This window comes from Bos mutus, chromosome 9 (assembly GCF_027580195.1).
Source record: "Bos mutus isolate GX-2022 chromosome 9, NWIPB_WYAK_1.1, whole genome shotgun sequence".
Lineage (NCBI taxonomy): Eukaryota > Metazoa > Chordata > Mammalia > Artiodactyla > Bovidae > Bos > Bos mutus.
In genome coordinates, this window is record NC_091625.1 from 15,742,342 (window position 1) to 15,760,027 (window position 17,686).

At 43.0% G+C, this 17,686-nt stretch overlaps 1 protein-coding gene across 1 annotated transcript in view; it reads right to left on the minus strand.

Annotated features, from left to right (window-relative positions):
* Nucleotides 1–17,686, minus strand: part of IMPG1 (interphotoreceptor matrix proteoglycan 1) — a 156,108-nt gene that overhangs the window by 117,373 nt on the left and 21,049 nt on the right. Inside the window, 1 exon segment of the mRNA XM_070377102.1 lies at nt 3,499–3,732. Within this exon segment, the coding sequence (XP_070233203.1) occupies nt 3,499–3,732 (234 nt within the window).

The following is a 17,686-nucleotide window of genomic DNA, read 5'->3' on the forward strand; positions in this document are numbered from 1 at the left end:
TCATTTATCATCAGCAATGTGACCAGAAGCCATAGAGCTGGGGGTGGGTGCAGCTCCCACCACTTGGAATGAGCCATTTAAGTTGTCCACCTATGAAGTGTGTGTTCCCTGGAGTTCTTCCTACATCACCAAACAGCCTAGGTTGAGACATTCAGCAGGAAGGCTGAGGTCCTGTGGTCAGATCTCAAGTAACGGTGAGGAGACTGGGGACTCAAGGCTCTGATTTCTCCAAAATTCTTGTGACAATCCTTCACAACCAGTTCAGACAAGGATGGTGCAGAGTGGTATAACAAAGTGTTAGAAAATTCCAGATGCCTCCCAGCCCCTGAGATCTTTTGATACCTCGGCTTACAAGGTTTTTATTTGTTATGCCTTCAATAAGGATGGATGACTATCCCGGTGAGTCATGGGCTGGTGCCCCTGTTTTCCTGATCACAAAAGGATTCTTTCTCCTGGTTTGTGCTGAGCTTCCAGGAGGGCAAAAAAATGACATCAGAGGAGTCACCAAAAAAAAATTTTTTTTGTCCCTCAAATTAGTCTAAAGAAAAGACACTGGCTCCTAGATACATCCTAACATTTTGATCTCTAGAAACTACAATGCTTTAGGGAAATAATTCTTCAAGCAGCTTCAGCCATTTGTGCTTCAGGGAGAATGTTCTCTCAGAACATTGGTGAAAAGTTTTAATGGGGACAAGGGCTTTCTGTGTCCCCAAGGTGTAAGAAAGGGTGGCAGGCCAAAGAGCAGGATTATCTGGGCAAATTATTAAAATGCAGGTTATGAAGTAGGTCTGTTGTGGAGTCTGAGTACCAGCATCTCTAGGTGGTTTCCAGCTGATGATGATACCGCCTGTTTGTGGACAGCATTTTGAGCAGCAAGAACCAGGGTTCCCTCCATCTTAGCTTTCTCTGGGTCACACAGTAACATGAAACAAAGATCTAACTTCTATCTAACTTTTAATATTGGGGTTGGGAGAGAGAGTGAAGACAGAGGAAGGGAGAGAAGGGGGAAGACATGGGGAGAGTGGCTTCTCAAAGGACTCACAGAGGATGTTGAAGGGATGCAGCCCCAGCAGTCATCTAGGTGGGCGCACAGGGTCCTACCTGGGAAGCTACCAGAAATGACCTTGGCTCCTGTGTCTGTGCTTTCTGATGAGCATGCCTGTGATTCCATCAGGAAGCACAGAACATTTTCCCTTGTGTTGTTTTAGGACTGGGAAAAGAAATAGCTCAATATTCCATTTGATTTGAGGAGTGTGGATGCTGTCTCTCCTAAATTAGAAAGATAATTTTGTAAAAGCAGCTATGAGAACAATAAGTGGGTTACTCTGTCTGAGAAATGCCACTTTATAGCTGGGTCTTAGTTCTAGTTTCTTTGTGAACCAATTTGTTAGACTTAAAAACATTATGCTGATGAATAGTAAAATTTCATATCACCCAGGGGCAGCCATAAAGATAATGGGCTGTCATTGCTGTGGGGAGAAAACAGTGGCTTGTTTCATCCAGGGAAGCAAGAATGAAAGAGGCAAACCTAATCAAGGATAAAGAGCTATGAATAAAATTCAGAGCAAAGAATTCGGTTGCAGCAATGAGTAGTCTAGTCTGCAAATTCCTGTGATGAATCCTGTTTGTGAATGTCATAAAAGATTAGAAGCTACATGAAAATAGTCAGCAATAGCTGTGTTCATGGTCAGTGCGATGCATATATTATGCATTTATTTTTCTATCTATTAAATAATAACATGAAATTTACCAGTGTCATTAGCTGACCACTGTGTCGTCACATTCAAATGAATGCTTTATAAGCAGCACTGTCTTTTCTTTGTACTTCCAATGACTTCCTGCATCTATCAACAAGCATTTACTGAGAAACCGCTACACAGAGGTGCTGGGCTAAATATTATATTAATAAAGAATATTAATATAGTGCACTTGATTTTCTATCATTAGAGTCCTCCTTCTGACTCTGATCCAGTACCTGTCATTTCTCTGCAGGTGTGGCTTCTGTCAAAAAGCAAGTTCTCTCTTTACTTCCACATAAAATGAGGCATACAAGGAACACAAGGCTTGGTATTTTTGATACTGTTAGTTAATGATGCTTTCCAAGTCCATAAGAATGCCCCACATTAATTTCAATCCTTGCACATCTTATAGATGTAAATACTTAAGAATTTGGTGAGATGTTAGTGTGAAGACATACTGTTCAGTGGTCATAACGTGTAACACATCAAGGCTGGAATTGCACCAGCTTGCTCTGGTCAGTAAGTCTGGAGCCAGGTGACTGCGCTGTTTGGAATAGAAGCAAATGTCTATTATGATCAAGGCTGTAATCAGTAACCCTCCTCAGCACTCACAGGGAAGGTGAGCTGAGTTTAGAATTCAGCCAGCAAGACTCTTTGCATAATATGGGACTACCTGGGGATGTAATTGTTAACAGTCCCTAAGTTGTGTCTGACTCTGTGACTCTGGGCACTTTAGACCGCCAGGCTCCTCAGTCCATGGGATGTCCCAGACAAGAATACTGGGGTGGGTTGCCATTTCCTTCTCCAGGGAATCTTCCTGACCTAGGGATCCAACTTGAGTCTCCTGCATTGGCAGGCAGATTCTTTACCACTGAGCCAGCAGGGAGGTCCTGGGGATGTAACAGAAGCTACCAAAGATTCTTTCTTCTGTTTAAGTAAGCCATGGGAATTTTTTTCATCCATTGTAAGTGAATGGCAAGGACAGCCGCTGACAGCTGTGGTGTGATTGAACTCCGTCATGACTTCCGGGAATGCTGTAAGAGTCCTGTGATGCTGGCTCGGGGTAAAACCTGTGCTGTAACTCTGCTGGAAGCCACGGTAATTGTGTTGTAAATCCCCTTAACACCTATGCATTTATCTTGGTAACCACTGCTAATTTGTGCCTCTAGGTTTTCCAGCGTCAGGCCTTTTTGCTGAATCAGCAAACTTACCAAGAAGGAAGGGAGGATCAGGATTGTAACGTGGTTTTTGAAAAGTGAGATCTTAAGTCATAAATCAATTTGCTTAGTTCCCTGATGTCGCAATCATTCTTGTGCTTCTTCATAATAACAATATTCAAATTCAGTACTGGGCTTTGGCAGAAATAAAACAAAGAGGTGAAACCCATAGGCGAAGGCTTTCTGGTGGCTTTTTTTTTTTTTTTAATTTAAATTTATTTATTTTAATTAAAGGCTAATTACTTTACAATATTGTATTGGTTTTGCCATACATCAACATGAATCCGCCACAGGGTGGGTGGCTTGTTAAATGCCCTAATGGTTCTGTGTTGCAGAGGACATGGCTTTAAGACAGACAAACACAGATCTACCATAGTTTCAAAGGTTTATTATTCACAACTCTCAGTTCAGTTGGCTATTTTGTATAACTCTTGTGACTGAAGCAGAAACTGGAAGTCCTGGGCTGAAGACAATCTAGGTATGGAAGAAAGAGAAGAGACAAAAAGAGGGGAAGTCTGAACAGGCTACATCTCTTTCCTTACCTCTCAATCTATAATAAGCTTGGAGACTGGCTAAAATCTGTTCCATGGATTCCTGTGGACAGACTTTAACCCCAGTTGGGAAAAATGCTGATCTTTTGGTTCGATGCTTTGCCAAATCGAATATTCGTCTCATGGTTGACACTTTGTACGTTTTTGCGGTATTTTTGGTTGCTTCAATTCTTGGGGCATTATCTATGTCTTTAATTTCAGAACCGTATATTTTAATGGAGAGATCTGTAAAAGAAAGATTGATTTCCTGGTGATAGTACTCAGCCATAAAAAAAAAAAAAAAAAAATAGTGCTATTTGCACCAACATGGATGGACCTAGAAATTATCACACTAAGTGAAGTAAGTCAGACGGAGACAAACATCATATGATATTGCTTGTATGTGGAATCTAAAGAAAATGATACAGATGAATTTATTTACAAAACAGAAACATACTCACAGACAGAGAAAACAAATTTATGGTTACCAAAGGGGAAAGGAGGGAGGAGGAATAAATAGGAAACCTGGGATTAACAGATACACACTACTACATATAAAATAGATAAACAACAAGGTCTCCTATATAACATGTGCTTAGTCACTCAGTCATGTGTGACTCTTCACGACCCCATGGACTGTTGCCTGCCAGGCTCCTTTGTCCATGGGAATTCTCTAGGCAGGAACACCAGAGTGGGTTGTCATGCCTTCCTCCAGGGGATCTTCCCAACTCAGGGATCAAACTCAGGTCTCCTGCATTGTAGGTGGATTCTTTACCATCTGAGCCACCAGGGAAGCCCGCTATATAACATAGGGAGCTATATTTAATATCTTATAATAACCTATTGAAAAGCAGAGACATTACTTTGCCAACAAAGGTCTGTCTAGTCAAGGCTATGGTTTTTCCAGTAGTCATGTATGGATGTGAGAGTTGGACTGTGAAGAAAGCTGAGTGCCATAGAATTGATGCTTTTGAACTGTGGTGTTGGAGAAGACCCTTGAGAGTCCCTTGGACTGCAAGGAGATCCAACCAGTCCATTCTGAAGGAGATCAGCCCTGGGTGTTCTTTGGAAGGAATGATGCTAAAGCTGAAACTCCAGTATTTTGGCCACCTCATGCAAAGAGTTGACTCATTGGAAAAGACTCTGATGCTGGGAGGGATTAGGGGCAGAAGGAGAAGGGGACAACAGAGGATGAGATGGCTGGATGGCATCACTGACTCGATGGACGTGAGTCTGAGTGAACTCTGGGAGTTGGTGAGGGACAGGGAGGCCTGGCGTGCTGCGATCCATGGGGTCGCAAAGAATCAGACACGACTGAGCGACTGAACTGAACTGAATAACCTATAATGGAAAAAAATCTGAAAAAGAATATATATATGTGCATAACAGAATCACTTTGCTGTATACCTGAAGCACTGTAAATCAACTATATTTCGATTTAAAAAAAGATTGATTTCCTGGTGAACATATACATTTGTGTGTTATAGGTGAAGCATACGATAAATGATTAGAGAAAATGAAAAACTGGTCCTGTGGCTTATGGAAGTTTTATTTTAATGCAAATGTCAAATTCCAATGATAAAGCATTTTCAGAAATCAGGGAATAGCAGAATGAGCCGATCAAGTGTATTTTTAAAAAAAGTCTCGAATCATCTTGCCTTTAGGAACTGCCAAATATTGAAACGATTTCCCACACATCTCTCTAAAAATCACTCCCCACTTAGCACTCAAGCCTCCCGAGAGATGCCTCTTTTGATAGACATTATAATTCAAGTAGGGAATGATATAGCACTGTGGTACCCAGAGGTGTGCTCTTGATGAGGAAGTGGAGTGCTTCTAAAAACCAAGGGGAAAAAAATGCAGCCAAACAACCTCCCTGCCCATTAGTCGCAGCCCTAGGATTTCTGTGTGGGCAGGGCTCTGGGGGTGGCAGTGTGCTTGAAAGTGATTTGAGGAGTTAGAATTTCATTTACAGAGCATGCTTGATATTTTATGAAGGATGATGAGAGAAGGAGTGGAAGACAGGCCAAAGAGAGGGTGTTGGCAGAGGATTAAACTCCTGGAGCCATTCATCTGGCCGCCACCGTGGTGTCTGGTAGGGTGAGGTCTGGATTTCATTTGTAACTTTGTGGACCTTTCATAAAAATACCTTACATTCACAGAGCACTATTTTATTTTGAGTTTTCTTCTATATATATTATTTCCTATCATTGTCACAAAAGCTGTACTATATAGATGCGTATGCATGCTAAGTCACTTCAGTCTGTCAGGCTCTTTGCGATCCTATGGACAACAGTCCACCGGGCTCCTCTGTCCATGGGATTCTCCAGGCAAGAATACTGGAGTGGGTTGCCATGCCCTTCTCCAGGGGATCTTCCCAACCTAGGGACTGAACCCATGTCTCCCGTACCTCCTGCACTGCAGGCAGATTCTTTAGCACTGAGCCACTGGGGAAACTCCACTATATAGATGAAACAGATACTATTTTATATCTCCATTTACCACCCAGTTGGGTACTGGGGTCCAGAGCTGTCAGAGCATGTTAACAGTGTGGTCACATCTCCATTCCTCCCCTCCCATTCCACCTCCTTCCTTTTAGCCAGTCTACTGTTTAAGGGATGAATTACTGATGACCTGGGACCACTTACTCTGGCCCCTGGAGACCACCAGCATGTGGATTACAAAGACTGATGCTGTCACTTTACTAAAGAAGGCACTCCACCCTTTAGCTTCTGAAATACTGTCCAGATGAGGGGATCAAGCAGAAATGTAAGCATGTAGCTGCAGAGCCCGGAGAAGGCAATGGCACCCCACTCCAGTACTCTTGCCTGGAAAATCCCATGGATGGAGGAGCCTGGCAGGCTGCAGTCCATGGGGTCGCTAAGAGTCAGACATGACTGAGCGACTTCACTTTCACTTTTCACTTTCATGCATTGGAGAAGGAAATGGCAACCCACTCCAGTGTTCTTGCCTGGAGAATCCCAGGGACGGCGGAACCTGGTGGGCTGCCGTCTATGGGGTCGCACAGAGTCGGACACGACTGAAGTGACTTAGCAGCAGCAGCAGCAGCTGCAGAGCAATTCAAACCTTGCCACAAAGCATATAAACCCCTCCTTCACTGGGGGTGGGGTGAGTGGGCTGATGGAGTCTGGGTAGGAACACATTCTCTGTCACATTGAGGAGGCTCAAAGGACACTGCCAGTCTTGGGGAGTGACCCATTCTTAGAGACTCGTCAGGCATGCAACAGAGCAATAACGTGAAATCTCTGATTGGAACACAGGGGTCAGCAGCTTCTGAAGGTCTCCAGGTGATTCCAAGATGTGGACAGGTTTGGGAACCACTGTTTTGTGGATCTGTAAGGAGACCTTCAGCTGAAGAGTCAGGAGAACCCTCTTCTCATTGGCTTAAACAATAAGGGAGTTATTACTGCATATGAAAGAAAGCTAAAAGGTAAGAACTGCCTGCTGCAATGAAACCCTGCTTGCCTTTCTACTACTCTCATTTTCTCTGCTCCATCCCCTCACGTGGGACTTTATTTGTAGGCCAGCTTCCACCAAATTAAATGCGCTTGCCCTGTTCGTGTTGAAAAATAGCCTTTCCCTACAGTCTGGCTGATCCACGCCACGTGCTTAGATGAATACCAGCTGCCAATGGGGATACGCTGGCGCTATTAGCTTGAGCTGAGTGGTCCTGGGCAGGGAATTGGGATGATCCTGAGTGGCTCATTCTAACTGGAGGTGGGGGTCAGCCTTCCCTCTGTCAGGTGGGCTGCACGGCAGAGTGGAAGGTGCCCATTCCACGTCAGGGCCAAAGCTGCCCAAGGGGGAGTCTAGAAGCTGAATCCACAGCCATGAGTGGCCACTGCAGTTGGTAAGACGGGAATTTTAGTTTAGGAATGTTAATTTCTAATAAACTCTTTGCAACATTCACAAAGTTTTGTAATCGTATTTCAATCGCCATGAAGAACGGAAGAGAAAAAATGTGCGTCATCGGATAATTCTAAGCCTCTCTGGTTTGGTGAGCACAGACCCCACTGGGGGAGCTCGTGTTTCCACACTCCTGCACTCTCCGTCCTTGCCATGGCACCTGGCTGCAGGGTGGGGCCCTGCTCTTAGGCTGGTCTTGCTCTCGCCTGAGCCACCTCCAGAGTATTTGGTCCTTTGGGGTTGGTCTGTTCTTACTTGCTTGTTATGCTCTGGTAGAACTCTCTGAATGGCTTGGTTTGGGAATAGTATTTCCACCCTGGCTCTGGGAACAAAGCCCCCATCCTGGAATTTTTCCCAATCAGATCCCTTTGGATCTTAACACTTTGCTGATACCCAGGCTCGCTCACAGAGATCCTGCTAGATCTATGACTTTGGACTTCATCTTATCAGAGTGGGAACAGAAGGAGAGATGAGAAGGTCACAGATTTCCCTGTTTCCCTGCATTCTCATGGGATCTGAGCTATTCCCTTTCCCTACCAGGGCTGATATTTCACAAACCTCCACGTGTCCATAAGTCCACGTCGCTAGTGGTCAACAAGGAGGTGAACTAGGAGGGTGTGGGACTTGGTGGGCTTTGGGTCTCCTGATTTCTTGCTTCTGTCCTTTCATTCTCAATGTGTCCCTACTTGGAAAATAAATAATACAGTCACCAGTTTTTCAGATCTCCTGTGGAAGGAGACCTAATGCAGGTACTCTGCAAACGGCTGCCTCCCTCCTCAAGGAAACACCGAGTTCCATTTTTGAATGTCTACCTAGATAATTCTTTCCTTTGAGCTGAAAATTATTTTCCAGTAGCTTCCACACATTAGTTCTACTTCTGCCCTCTGGTCTAGCAAAGACCAAGTTACATATGCTTCTACAAGCAGTTCCTTGTATTTTCTTTATATTAGGCACTTTTTTACTTTAGGATAAACATCCTCTACCTTTCTTTGGTTTCTTGCATGACCTAAGTATCAGATTCCCCAGCCTTCTGTGTTTCTTCAGATCATATGAAGCCAACCACAGGGGACCCACTCTGATAATACTTTCATTTGAGCAGGGTGCCCCCATCCCCTGTCATCTCTAGAGAAAATGTGGGCAAGATTTTTGAGAAGAGAGGCTTAAGGTTACCTGGGCTCAAGAATATTTACAAGACAGGCTACATTGATGAAATCTGTCTCTTTCCCAAGGATTTCAAGTAAAAACAAAATATATGTAATGTAAAGAATTGAAACATGTAATGTTACAAATTTAGAGGAGGTAAAAAGAGCTGATATTTATTAGAGCTAATGAAAGCACTCTTGGGTAAAATAATTAGATCACATTAGATACTGTCCTTCAGTGTTGCATAAATTGTAATGTTGATGTTGAACTGAACTCCGATTCTCAGGATACATTTTTATGAGCTGATAGTTTTAGTTTATATAAGTATTTGGAAGGTATGGGGTAAAAGTTTAATGAGAATGAGTTGAGAGTTGAAAGACTTGCTATAAAAAAGGAGTGCATTTAATAGATTGGAAAATTTTTTGAGGCAGAAAATATTTCTGTAAGATAGTGATAAAACATAAGTATAACCTGTATGATGATGAATTGGGTGTCATCAACAACTGTCTCTGGATGAAGTTCAAAGTTACAAAGAGAAAGACAAAGTGATTTCATTAAAAAAGAAACTATATTTTTCATAGTATTAGAAAAATTTAGTTAAATATGCATTTGGATAACAGTGCAGTTGAGTTATATTATATTGTAGATTAATCATAAAGAAAACAATCCATAAGCCAGTAGTTTTGGGAAATAGTCATATCATTGGATGAAGGAAAGAGGAAATTAATACATTTGTCTATTCAGAACTTCTAAGTACAGAGGTGGTGGTGGTGATTTAGTTGCCAAGCGGTGTGGGACTCTTGCAACCATGGACTGTAGCCCACCAGGCTCCTCTGTGCATGGGATTTTCCAGGCAAGGATACTGGAGTGGGTTGCCATTCCCTTCTCCAGGGGATCTTCCCAACACAGGGATCAGACCTGTGTCTCCTGCGTCCCAAGTGGATTCTTTACCGCTGAGCGGCCAGGGAGGAGTAACAGCTAATATTTATGGCGCTTAACTTTTAAATTTAACTTGAATATGTCCGTTATTTGTGAAAGAAAAATGTAGCAGCAACGCAAACCACATGTCACTCCACTATTCAAAGTGTTTTAATTAATAGTACCAGCGGTGCCCGCGGCCCTGGCTCTGTGACTGACCAGCTGTATAAGAGGTATAAAATTGACCTCTCTGTCTAAATTTCTCCACTGTAAAATGGAGACTTGGTGGCTATCTTACAGGGTTTCTGTGATATTAGAAGAGCTACGGTGTTGGGCACAGTGGTAAGTGCTCGATAAAAACTCATCTGATTGATCACAGATTTCGCGTACCGCATCGCCCTTCCTTGCTGACTCTCTTGCACGGTACTGCATCGCGGTCCACGGACTAGACTGCGCATGCCCCATGCATCCCTGCGCTTCCATGCTGCTTGTATATCTCAGGCTTGTGTCTTCGTAGAGAAGGGCTCTTTTCTTCCCCCTTTTTTTGTTGGGCTCCTCTTTTTACTTCAAGGTCCGGCTCTCCTTCTCTCTTAAGTTTTCTCAGATCTCACGTGCAGAATTCACGTGTGGGTTCCTCCAGCCCCTCTAGCCTGGCTCAGATCTTTTTTACATTTACTGATTTACTGTATTCACTAGGTTTCTACTGTTTCAGGCCCACTGTGGTAGGTAAAGGTAAATTAGGTGAACGACTGTCATGGACCTTGTGTGTAGTGCTTGCTTTGTCCTGCCTTGCACAATAATTTGTTGTAAATATATGATTTTAGACTGCAAATACCTTTGGGTTTGCAAATACCTAGAACTTTTAGACAGCGAATTCCTGTGTGTTATAATCCTACCCTCTCCCCAAGTCACCTCAGTGCTTGCCTAGTACAGTGTTTTGTACACAACAGATATGCAATACATAGCCATTAAGAGAAGTGAGTCTTTTATATATGGGCATGAGTTAATTTGTTTTATAAGCCATTAGACTATGAAAAATAGCTTCATATGTCCTGTCAACCTACACTATTGCAATCTTCCTTTGAAACATCTACTCCTTTCCACAGTGTTGAATATCAGAGGTTTTGGATACAGTCATCTTATTAAAGATAATATCCTAAGTGAAAAGACAAATAAAAAATCCTTTGTGAAAGAAAACCAAAAGAACAGAAAAGAAATGGCTTATACACAAATTATAATTTAGTAAAATCATCATCCCCACAATCTTTCAATTTATCCAAGAGTAAACAAACGAACAGGAAACTGAGTCATTAAAAACATGAGTGTAATAGGAAAGGAAATTAATATTGCCTGGCTCTTTAGGAGGACAAGCCCTCCACTCTCTTACCCCCCCAATTATTGTACTTGATAGGCAAAACCATAGCCAGGGTTAAACCCTGCTCTTTGCCTTCTCCTCACTTGCACCCTTGTAGCTGAACTCGGCTGGAGAAAAACAACCATTAGGACTCACTTTAAATTTATGATCCTTAAATAATATCACACTACATTTCTCTGGTCCATTGAGTTTCTCTCTCTTGGACAACTATGCACAACTTATCTCAAATTTCCTGCACTTCTTGCCAATTCTCAGTCTCAGCTGATGACCTTGCTTCACATTTTTTTTTTTTTTTTTTTGAGAGCAGAAGGAGCCAGAAGATAACTCCTTGGATTTCTAGCACTGCATCACCTCACTGGCTGTATCTGACCTCAAATACTCACACTTTCTCTTCTGTGTCTGATGACTGATCTGTGCTCCTGTCTAAGGCCAGTTCCTTTACTTACGCTCTGGATCCCAGACTTTTCACCTCTCAAGGATATTCTTCCAGAAATGCTCCTTGTTCACCTACTGGATCATTTTTTTTCTCTTTCTACTGGATCATTCTTTTTAGCCTGTAGACATTCTATTATTTTCTCCTTCTACTTAAAAGATTCTTTCTTAATATCACTTTCCCTACATTTTTCTATTTGCGCTTTCAGCAAAACTCTTGGAAAGATCTGTTTTTACTTCCTTTCCTGACAAAAGCAAGGTTCACATGAGTAAGGGAGGATTTCTGTGACATCATGTGCAAAGCTATCGACATTTCCCTCCTCTTTTCCCTTTCCTTCTTTTTACTTTTTTATTTAAAAAATTTTTGTTTGCAATGTGCTCATAAGTGAAAAAGGGAAGGCAAAAATTGCTCAGTTGTGTCTGACTCTTTGTGACCCCATGAGCTGTAGCCTGCCAGGCTCCTCGGTCCATGGAATTCTCCAGGCAAGAATACTGGAGTGGGTAGCCATTCCCTTTTCCAGGGGATCTTCCCAACCCAGGGATGGAACCCAGGTCTCCCACATTGCAGGTGTATTCTTTACTGTCTGAGATAGCAGGGAAGCCCAAGAATACTGGAGTGGGTAGCCTATCCCTTCTCCAGGGGATCTTCCGGACCCAGGGATCGAACTGGGGTCTCCTGCATTGCTGACGGATTCTTTACCAGCTGAACTATCAGGGAAGAAGCCCTAGCATGCTCATAGAGCCCGTTGTATTCAACATGTTATTGCGTTACTTCACCAGTAGGTGTCGCTATGCAACACATAATATAATGAAAGCTGCCCACTGGATAATGAAATAATCAGTTCTTTGACTTTGGGATTGTACCTGTTGAACACTGACATGTGTTGATGGAGGTGATGGTGAGGGTTGTGATTTTGCAGAAAAGCAGACTATTTGAGGAAGGGCTGAGACTTAATATGCTGAAATGGACTCCCACTGAGCTGGGAGGTACTCCTGAAAGGCCTGCCAGATGTGAAATATTTAGGTGGTGGGAAGGAGGACCACAAGTCCACAGGAGGCATCTTTCAGCAGACTGAAGACGGTGGTTGACATGACACCGATGTTTTAAGTTGGGGATTAAATTATGTTTTAGAGCCAGACATCCTGGAATGTGAAGTCAAGTGGGCCGTAGGAAGCATTACTACAAACAAAGCTAGTGGAGGTGATGGAATTCCAGTTGAGCTATTTCAAATCATAAAAGATGATGCTGTGAAAGTGCTGCACTCAATATGCCAGCACATTTGGAAAACTCAGCAGTGGCCACAGGACTGGAAAAGGTCAGTTTTCATTCCAATCCCTAATAAAGGCAATGCCAAAGAATGCTCAAACTGCCACACAATTGCATTCATCTCACATGATAGCAAAGTAATCCTCGAAATTCTCCAAGCCAGGCTTCAGCGATATGTGAACCTTGAACTTCCTGATGTTTAAGCTGGTTTCAGAAAAGGCAGAGGAACCAGAGATCAAATTGCCAACATCATGGAAAAAGCAAGAGAGTTCCAGAAAAACATCTATTTCTGCTTTATTGACTATGCCAAAGCCTTTGACTGTGTGGATCACAATAAACTGTGGAAAATTCTGAAAGAGAAGGGAATACCAGACCATCTGACCTACCTCTTGAGAAATCTGTATGCAGTTCAGGAAGCAACAGTTAGAACTGGACATGGAACAACAGACTGGTTCCAAATAGGAACAGGAGTACATCAAGGCTGTATATTGTTACCCTGCTTATTTAACTTTTATGCAGAATACATCATGAAAAATGCTAGGCTGGATGAAGCACAAGCTGGAATCAAGATTGCCAGGAGAAATATCAATAACCTCAGATATGCAAATATCACCACCCTTATGGCAGAAAGCAAAGAAGAACTAAAGAGCCTCTTGATGAAAGTGAAAGAGGAGAGCGAAAAAGTTGGCTTAAAGCTCAACATTCAGAAAACTAAGATCATGACATCCAGTCCCATCACTTCATGCCAAATAGATGGGGAAATGGTGGAACAGTGGCTGACTTTATTTTTTTTGGCTCCAAAATCATTGCACATGGTGACTGCAGCCGTGAAATTAAAAGACACTTACTCCTTGGAAGGAAAGTTATGACCACCTAAGCAGCATATTAAAAAGCAGAGACATTACTTTGCCAACAAAGGTCTGTGTAGTCAAAGCTATGGTTTTTCCAGTAATCATGTATGGATGTGAGGGTTGGACTGTGAAGAAAGCTGAGCACCGAAGAATTGATGCTTTTGAACTGTGGTCCTGGAGAAGACTCTTGAGAGTCCCTTGGACTGCAAGGAGATCCAACCAATCCATCATAAAGGAGATCAGTCCTGGGTGTTCATTGGAGGGACTGATGTTGAAGCTGAAACTCCAGTAATTTGGCCACCTCATGCAAAGAGCTGACTCATTGGAAAAGACTCTGATGCTGGGAAAGATTGAGGGCAGGAGGAGAAGGGGATGACAGAGGATGAGATGGTTTGATGGCATCACCGACTCAATGGACATGAGTTTGGGTAGACTCTGGGAGTTGGTGATGGACAGGGGGGCCTGGCGTGCTGCAGTCCATGGGGTCACAAAGAGTCAGACACAACTGAGTGAGTGAACTGAACTGAACTGCAACACTCAATCCTGGGGCTGACCCAGATTGTGCCACCCAGGGTAGCAATGACAAGTTTGGAAATGTCTAAATGTACAGAAAGGGAAATCAATGAAACAACCATTAGATTCAAACACTGAATCCCAACATTATATTACCCAAAGGAAAAGTCAAATCTGGCTGGGGTAGAGAGGCTGCTCTGAAATACTGGGCTTTTGACCCTTCATTTATCGTGTCAAAATTATATTGTCTGGGCACCGCCTAAACATGCCCTCTAGTTCTTGTGAATGTTAGCCCTTCAGTCAAAAGTATCTTTTCCATTCTAGGCTCTAGGTTGGTTCTTTGATACTGACTGGCATCCTGGAAACCATCTCCCTATCATATTACTGAAGAGTTTATTTTTTTCCTTCATGTACTAAAGTTGGCTGCTAGTCATAGATTACTTGGGATTCCCAGGTGACTCAGAGGTAAAGAATCTGCCTGTCAATGCAGGACATGCCGCAGATGTGGGTTCGATCCCGGGTCGGGAAGATCCCTTGGAGGAAGGCATGGCAACCCATTCCAGTATTCTTGCCTGGAGAGTCCCCATGGACAGAAGAGCCTGGCAGGGTAGAGTCCATGGGGGGGCGGTCACAAAGAGTTGGGCACAATTTAGTAGACACACACACACACACACACACACAGATTGCTTACAAGTTTTCCATTTCAGGGCTCAGCCTTGCCCTTGAATCTGCTTCTTTCTAGGTTATGTATTCACGTGGATCTTTACTAACCTGTTCAGACCAGACACTCTTTTCTAGAGAAATATTTTCTCACCATCTAACATTGCAGGTTTATAATCCAGGATTACCGTACGTGTATAGTGACAGTAATAGACTATAGGAAGAGGAGAATGGGGTTTTTGTGGCGTTATTGTTATGAGAGTAGCAGTGGCTGGGCTGGTAAAAGCACTTAGTGAACCCATTATGTTTTCCTAAGGGAAAGCGTTTCAGTGGCTAATGAATGAATTAACAGGAGTGGAGATGGAAGTTACTGGAATCCTACAGAATAAAAATCTCCATTTGAAGAACAGGACTCCACAGAGAGAAAGTAGATAACACTCCAGGACCAAATCAATGACTGGAAGTCTTAAAAAATAATAATTTAATTTCACATGTGCTTTCCAGACAGACCTTAACAAAAAAGAATAAGCAGCTGTGGCCTTTCTGCAAACGCTCAGCTTGCTTGTGATCTGTTATATCCCAGTCCTCCCCACTCCATTAGAGGAAATGCTCAGTTACCCACTTGAAATTGTTTTTCTTCAAAGATTAAGGGCAACTAAATGTACATCATGCTTAACATACCTGAACACGCCTCAAAAATTACGCAGAGGTACTGAACACCTTCAATGCTGTTCCAGAAAGTGGCATGGATTTTAAGCACACTGTCTTCTGTATGATCAAGCAGAGATCGCAAAAGCTCCTACTTCTGCTTTCCCATCTTATGCGTAGTTCCTACTGAACTTCCACCGTGACAGCCCCAGTGCGAGTGTGTTGGAATAAGTGATAGAAAAAAGAACCATAGGGATTAAGGGCAATTCCAGTGATTTTTTTTTTAGGGGAAAATGAAGGGAATAAACATGTGCTCAGTCGCTCAGTTGTATGTGACTCTTTGCGACTCCAGGGACTGTAGCCCACCAGGATCCTCTGTCAATGAAATTTTCCAGGCAAGAACACTGGAGTGGGTTGCCATTTCCTACTCTAGGGGATCTTCCCGACCCAGCGATCTAACCCAAGTTTCCTGTATTGCAGGCATATTCTTTACCGACTGAGCCACAGGGGAAGCCCTTGAGAGTCCGCATGCACGGTGATTATCGGTGATGCAGCTGGTGGGTGCCACACCATTGTCCTCTCAGAAGCTTTGGAAGCTGGATGCTATCGCAGCCTTCCTTGCCTCCAGCACTAGCCTTGTTCAGCTCCACTTTTCCCTGCTGAGGGTGAAAGCCAATGCTTGCTTCTCTCAAAGAATCAGAGCAGATGCATTATTTTTCTTCACAATGCAAAAACCAGGTTTGGCCACTGCTTTTGCTACATCAGGAGGAACGGATTAGGACCTGGGAAAACCATTACAAGAAACAACAGTTGCTATCTTCTATTCTCTTGTATATTCATATGGATACATCTGTATTGAGCTCCTCTTCCATCTCACTGAACTGAGGAAAAAAAAAAAAAGAGAAAGGACAGGATCTATAAGTGAGATGCTGGGAAATTTTGCTGAGGACATATACAGCTTGGTAACAGGGCAGAAACAGAACTGAAATTGAAGGGAGAAGTAGAAAAGAGAGGGGTGAACAACAGAATCCCTGCTGGATAGTTCAGGGAACTATATTCAATAATCTGTTATAAATCATAATGAAAAAGAATTTGTAAAAGTATGTATATATGTATAACTGAATCACTTTACTGTACAGCAGAAAATAACACAATATTTCAAATCAACTCTACTTCAGTAAAAAAATAAGCTAAATAAATAAAATAAAAATGCCTACCAAGTTAAAAAAAGGAGAGTTCATTTGACTTCTGGGCAAACATTAAAAATGATGGTTTGAAAATATATTTTGCTGATCCGATTTTTACAAAATAATTATGTATTCATATACTTGGAAGAATCGGAAAAGATCTGTAAAAATGTTAATTACGGATTAAAAAAATAAGAAAAGAGGAATGGAGTAGTGTCTTTTGTGTCCTGGGAGGGGGATGCCCTGTGACCAGCTGGGGTCCTGAGCTCTTCATGTCTGGTAGGTAGCTCAGACAGTAAAGAATTTGCCTGCAATGTGGGAGACCCGAGTTTGATCCCTGGGTGGGGAAGATCCCCTGGAGAAGGAAATGGCAACCCACTCCAGTAGTCTTGCCTAGGGTATCCCATGGACAGAGGAGCCTGGTGGGCTAATATCCATGGGGTCAACAAGAGTCAGACGCGACTAAATGAGTAACTTTCGCCTTTTTCAGGGAGTGAAGACACAGGAGTCCAGGAGGGCAGCGTCCTTCACTGTACCCTGAACAGAAACGAGTGCTTGCTCCCCACTTCCTTCGAGGATGATGTTTCGAGGGGAAGGAGCATTCTCAGAAAGGACTGGCCTTGTGTGTCCTGAGATAGTCGAGCGACACAGCTGAGGTGCTCGTCACTGCGTAGCTTGGAGATCGCTCATGCTGCCTTCATCTAAGCTTCACAACGGAGCCTCTTGACCAAGGCCCATTCCCAGCCACCTGCCAGGTCCAGAGGCACTGTTTCTGCTGCAGTTCAGGACCACGGGGTGCCCTTAACTCTCAAGTGCCCTCAAGGGTTGCAGTAGTGTGTCAGAGGTCGTGAGAAGCCACGGGATCAACACTTAGCTTCTTCCTGTGGTACTAAATTTACTTGAGCATTTTAGGAGAAAAGTTGAAAATGTTAAGAACTGTAAACGATTTTCACATGAATACACAAGCGAAGTCAGCAAAATTCTTTCTCCCTCAGACAAGTTGGGTATTTCTATAAGCCGTGATTAACTGTAAAGTGTATTTCCTTGGAAAATGTTGAGTGAAGTTGGATTAGTGCTGAGGTCAGATTGAAGTAAACGGGATGTGAAACTGAGGTGAGAACGATTATGTTGAAGTTGCTGGTCCGCCTGGTTAAGGCTTCTTTTCAGGTGCTGACAAAAAGAAACCAGTGTTTTCCCCAGCTAGATGTTTAACAACCCCTCAAATCACCCTGGGTAGACAGGTACCTTCTGCGTATCCATATAGGACTAACCCTGTTAA